Source organism: Halyomorpha halys, unplaced genomic scaffold (genome assembly GCF_000696795.3).
Source record: "Halyomorpha halys isolate HHAL.00 unplaced genomic scaffold, Hhal_1.1 Scaffold1222.1, whole genome shotgun sequence".
NCBI lineage: Eukaryota > Metazoa > Arthropoda > Insecta > Hemiptera > Pentatomidae > Halyomorpha > Halyomorpha halys.
The window spans coordinates 117,498-123,228 of NW_027112839.1; the positions used below are offsets into that span (position 1 = coordinate 117,498).

Consider the following 5,731-nt stretch of genomic DNA (forward strand, 5'->3'; position numbering starts at 1 on the left):
ACGGTCTGAGTCAGCTGTTATTTCGTTGTCAGCTGACTGAGGGGATCAGCTGATCGAGGGTATATAAAAGATGTACCAAACACAATAAAGATATATATATATATGAATTATTATATGATAATTCTCTTAAGTACGTACATATAAACCTTGGTCTATTACATAATAGTTTCGGAGATTTATAGAATTTCCCTGACTTCCCTTTCATTTTAATTAACTGTTGATTTTATAAAAAAATATATTGTTTTCTTTAAAAAAGGTTTTCTATAAGTAATATGTTATATAATATATAAGAAATATTAATGTTATCGCACTAATGGAAAATTTCTTAAAGTTTTGGAATTTCATAAATAGCAAAAAAAAAAAGTTATAAACAATTTTCTAAATACTTAGTAGTACTTCTGTTTCGAATGCATGTGAAATACATAACCAGTAAAACCTCATTACATATTCGTTAATTACCAAAATAGCTAAAAATGTTTCATTTTAATTAACTTCTCGTGATTCGCCACGTTAAGTATTTTACCTGAAATTAAGTGAATTTCGTACAGATTGAATACAAATTAAGGATCACACCTGCACGGGGCTGGTGACAAAAATTGAGCAGATTGGTTATATGCATGAGGGGAGGGGAGATGACATAAACCCCAAAACTTTGAAAACCCGAAAAATGGGAAAATTTTAGTATCTACTTTTACAAACTACTGCTACTACAAACTACGAAAATGTTGGCAAAACATTGATTCAAAAAAGACATACATAAAATTTCTTATAGGTAGTATAGAATGGTCAGTTTTCCAAAATTTTTTTTTAGCAAAGGCTAAATTTCAGGAAATACTCAATAGACCTCCGGTAATTTGAGAAATCCAGCTATAATTGTTAGGAAATCTTGGATTTTGCCCCCTAACCAATAATTTTTTGCAATTTTCCTACTTATATGTAAATAAAAAAAAACCTCCATTAATTTGGACTTCACTGAAGAAAACTTTCTCAATGTAATACTGAAAGTGGTTTAAATTTTACGAAAGAAAAATTGAATGAATGGAGACCGTTTCCAATGCTATTTGGCCGCAGAGCATGGAGAGACACTCTCAATGCCTCAGAAAAACTTGTAAGTACTTATCCTTTCTGTTGAAATAGTCTTCATGATCCGCCCTACTTTTATGCTCCCTTCTCACATTTTTTTTATGTCTATAGTAATTTTCTTTTCTATTCCAGTTTTATTCCGTTGACCTCTTAAGAATAAAATCAAATAGTCTTAAGATGAACCTCTCGTATTCGTTATTTTCTAGTGCTACTAAAGTCATGTATTAAGCCCTAATCATTATTCATTTAAAATGGGCAGTAAAAAATATATTAATAAACAAAAAAAAGGAGAATATTTATTAGCAACTTAGTATATTTACTATAACATTTTTTAAAACACATGACCTCATTAATGTATCCTGGGGTGTCAATGTCAATTAATTAAGTAAATTTATAATTATATTAAACAGCGTTTATTCAAAATGTTAATAAATGTTTTTGTTTTTTTTAAATCAAAAGTAAAACCTTCTGCGATTATCGTGAAACAAAACTCTATATTACAAGAAGCTTCTTTCCAAATCGCATCAAGTAATAGGAGGATATAAACTTTTAAATTTTTGAAAGGATTTAAGCATTTAATTCTTCAAAATTTCTATTTGTTTCTTCTTTTTCTCCATTAAGGATTCAAAGAAGCTTGTCTTTGATCCGAGGTGAAATTAAATAGCCTGGAATTTTGTATGAAAAGTTTTCAAATTTTTGGACCTTTTAATATTTCTTGGACATGATTTAAACTCCAAGTGGAATAATTTTTCTTCCAAATTACTGCTACTTTTTTTTTTTCTTCGAAATTTTCACCTACCCTACCAATGTCTTTTCTTGACTTCTTTGTTCATTATTTTTTTTTTAAGAGAATCAGAAAAAACTGAATTACATGTAACTTGATTTTGTGTCCGAGATTGTTTTTCAATACAGTAAAAAGTATCCAGATAGTCTCAACGCATTTATTCTCTTACAACTCAATATAGTAGACCTGGCAATTCACACAATCCGCTCTCCTTAAAATAACCCACGAATCCTATAGAACACCAAAACCTAACAATCCTCATCCTCCTAGATTTCTCCAAAGCAATTGACACGGTTGACCACAACATCCTTCTTACCAAACTACGAAATCTTCCTCTATCCAACAGTGCTCTGCGTTGGTTTCAATCATTCTTATCCGATCGTTCGCAGTACGTAGTGGTTCCTGATAAACCTCCATCAATGACTCGACCCCTCACCTGTGGTGTCCCTCAGGGTTCATCGCAATCCCCTACCCTTTTCGCTATCTATATCAATGACATTCCCATCGTTATCCAATATTCTCAATACCATTTGTACGCAGATGATTTCCAAATTTACCTTTCCTTCCCACCTTCTGACCTATTAGTTTCTACGAAGAAGCTTCAAGAAGACTTGAATAGAATTAGTCAGTGGGCACAAAAAAAAAAAACAGTTTAAATTGAATGCAGAGAAGACTCGAATGTACTCGTAATAGGATCCAATCACCTCTTGAAAACTATTCCTCATATTCCAACATTATTCCTAAACAACAATCCAATACAATTCCATCCATATGTTGAAAATTTTGGTGTTACTATAGACTAAACTCCCTCCTGCAAAAACCACAGCTCCGATAATTCCCGCCGTACCTTCTCCACCCTAAAGCGTTTAAATTATCTTCGTCACCTATTTCCTTTTAAAACCCGCAGGCTCCTGGTTACTTCCTTAATATTCCCCTACTTTGATTATTGCTATGTGGTTTACGGGGGTGTCTCTGGGGATCTCGAAGCAAAATTAAAACGGTGAAATAATTCTTTTGTACGATTCATCTTTGGGGTCCCCAGGGACGCCTTTGTCGCCCGATTTTATGAAGAGTTGAAGTGTCTTTACCCCTCCTTCCGTCGTAAATCATTTTCTTACTTCCTTCCTCTTCCAAGTTATCCAATCCCGACGTCCATCGTACATCTCTGATATCATTCAATTTAAATCCTCAGTGCATTCCCGCAATATCCGCTCTTAGTTCTAATACCCTTCTAATCTTCAAATCCCGTATCTTCGATTAACCTCTGTCCACCCAATTCCGCAAGAATAACAATTGAAAGTTTCAAAAGAGCTTTATATACTTTATTTCACAGATTTTTGTTTATAATTGTAAATATGTACATAGTAGAAATTGTATCTTTTCATTTATTATTTTTTAGTTTAATTGTATTTGATTTTTTATCATTTTTTTCCTTTTTATTTATTATCAGAAGTCATCTTATATCTTATGATATGACATGTGGTTTTATTTTATTTATTCTATCATTATTTTATATATTCTCCCAATTATTGTTGTTTATTGGTATCTTTTCAAATTCGTTGTTTTATTTTATTTTTTGACGTTTTGTAATTTCATCTCTATTTTGTAATTTCATCTTTACTCTAAGGCTCTAAAACCTAATTTTGACGCCTGTTTATTATTCTAAAGGGATCAATCCCAGAATAAATAAAGATTATTATTACAGTAAAAAGTATCCATATAGTCTCAACTCGTTTATTCACTCACAACTCAACGGTTTCCGTTATGAAATGAACTAACTAATTTCATTCATTGAATGAATTCAAGTGGCCGAAATGTGAAAGTTGTTTGTGAATAAACATTTTTTTTTTATTGAATTATATTTCGGTTTTGAAACATTATGAGTAAACAATTTTTTTTTATTTTTTCAGGCAAACAAAATATTTATTCATCCTCTATAATCGCAAAATATTTAAATAAACTCCCGGCCCTTACTCAAATAATTGTAAAACAGAATACTTATAGATAATAAAAATCTTATAGATAAATTCTCCACTACTTTTTGAAGATTAATCAGTCTGTACTGTAATTGATGAAGCCTTGGGTTCACATCTGCCATCTGTTGGCACATCACTATAACTACTTACTCCTGCCTGTGATAATACAATACAAGCAGTTATAAGTTACCTATCCCAAGAACAACAAAACTAGTCTGAAATAGAGTAGCATTTACAAATAAAATAAAACAGCCTATATAGTCTAATCAGAGTGATCTATATAATAGAAGGAACCTCATTAATAAATAGGAAAGAAAAGTTGTTCCGAGATTTTTTATGTGACAAAAGTGAGGTATTATAATTTATGCATTGGTTTGAAATATCCTGTTTTCTATATGAATCAAGTCAATAAATACTTAATATTTTTTATGAAAACTGAAGAAAATTCTTGGTTTGATAACAATGTTCCACTGTAAACTTAGATTAAACACAATAATATTGATACAACTAAGCATCATTATCTATTTTTAATGTTTGCCAAATATTGGTGGCTAATTCAAACTTTTTATCCATAGGAATGTTAAAGTTATAATGTGTAATATGTATAAATGTTCCTATAGCGATGGGGAGGTGGTTACTGATATTGATTGGAGTATTAGTGAGCTTGTGCCAAGGAAAAGAAAAACTAAATCATAGACAAAAAAGGATTCTGTGGATCACTAACGATGGCAGGCTTGCACTCCCTCCTGGCACTCTCCTAACCATCACTCCAACCATCTCCATGCCATTTGTCAGGTACCCTCCTGAAGGATTCCTTTCCAATATGACAATCAGCCTTCCATTCACAAGTAAGTTGTTAGGTTTTCCCCCTATATTTTGGAGTAATATTTATTCTAATCAAATTACTGATTATATGTTAAGATATTTTTGAAATTTGAATTCTATAATTTTAATAGTTTACATATTAATTACAGTTAATTTTGACATGCTTGGTCTAACGGATAATCAGAATCCATATGGTGCTCTACCTCCAATATTAGCCAGAGGCTTGGGAAGAAGTGCTGGAGCTCTTCTTGCAGATTATGTTGCTAGTCTGTTTAACAACAAAAGATCATCTCGAGCAACTTCTGAAAATGTACCACCAAACCCAGCAAGCATATTCCATGGGGGAGAAAGGTTAGATTAAATAAGTAACATCTTTTGTTAATAACTTTTTTATTATTATAATGATAATCCTTTCAGATTTATGTATCTTTACTTATTATCTCTATTATGTCATACAATTAACTAAGAAAAATGTATTTTATTAGGAGTATAATACCATTATAGATATTAATTTGTCATCTCTTCTGCATAGATGTATGAGCATCACTTTAGTAACTTTTAAGTATTTTTGAGTTTTTATCAAGACCCTGTATGTCACAACACAATATCATTTATTGGTGATCATGCTACTTATATAATTAAAGATGATTACTTTATAATATCATGTTTGAAGACATCTTTGTAACTCATGATTTTTTTTCTGAGTTTCAAAAATCTTTAAAATTTCTTAAACACATTTTACCAATATGATTTTCAGAAATACATAATATCTTTATTTTTTATATTTGTTATAATATAATATTTAGTATACCTCAGAAGAAAATAATAATATTAATTAATTTTTATTTTTGGAATAATCAATTATTATAAAAATTGTCTTGTTTCTAGAGCACTGCTCTATGTTGTTGTTGAGGATTTTCTCTCAAATTTTGGACTTGATGGGAAAGCATGCCTTTTAAGAGCAATTTGTGAAGTTCACGGATACTCTCTACGGAACCTAGGCTTTTTTGGAGAAATATTAAAACTATTTTTTACGTATGTATTATGGTTCAGTTACTTTTGA

The 5,731-nt window shown here is 30.8% G+C and overlaps 1 protein-coding gene across 2 annotated transcripts in view; it reads left to right on the forward strand.

Moving 5' to 3' along the window:
- Positions 1 to 5,731, forward strand: part of LOC106688869 (uncharacterized) — a 111,690-nt gene that overhangs the window by 99,862 nt on the left and 6,097 nt on the right. For both annotated transcript variants that reach the window (XM_067050573.1, XM_067050574.1), the window contains 3 exons: positions 4,464 to 4,691; positions 4,818 to 5,019; positions 5,557 to 5,703. In XM_067050573.1, coding sequence (XP_066906674.1) covers positions 4,466 to 4,691; positions 4,818 to 5,019; positions 5,557 to 5,703 — 575 coding nt within the window. In that variant the 5' untranslated portion in view covers positions 4,464 to 4,465. The remainder of the gene's footprint in view (positions 1 to 4,463; positions 4,692 to 4,817; positions 5,020 to 5,556; positions 5,704 to 5,731) is intronic.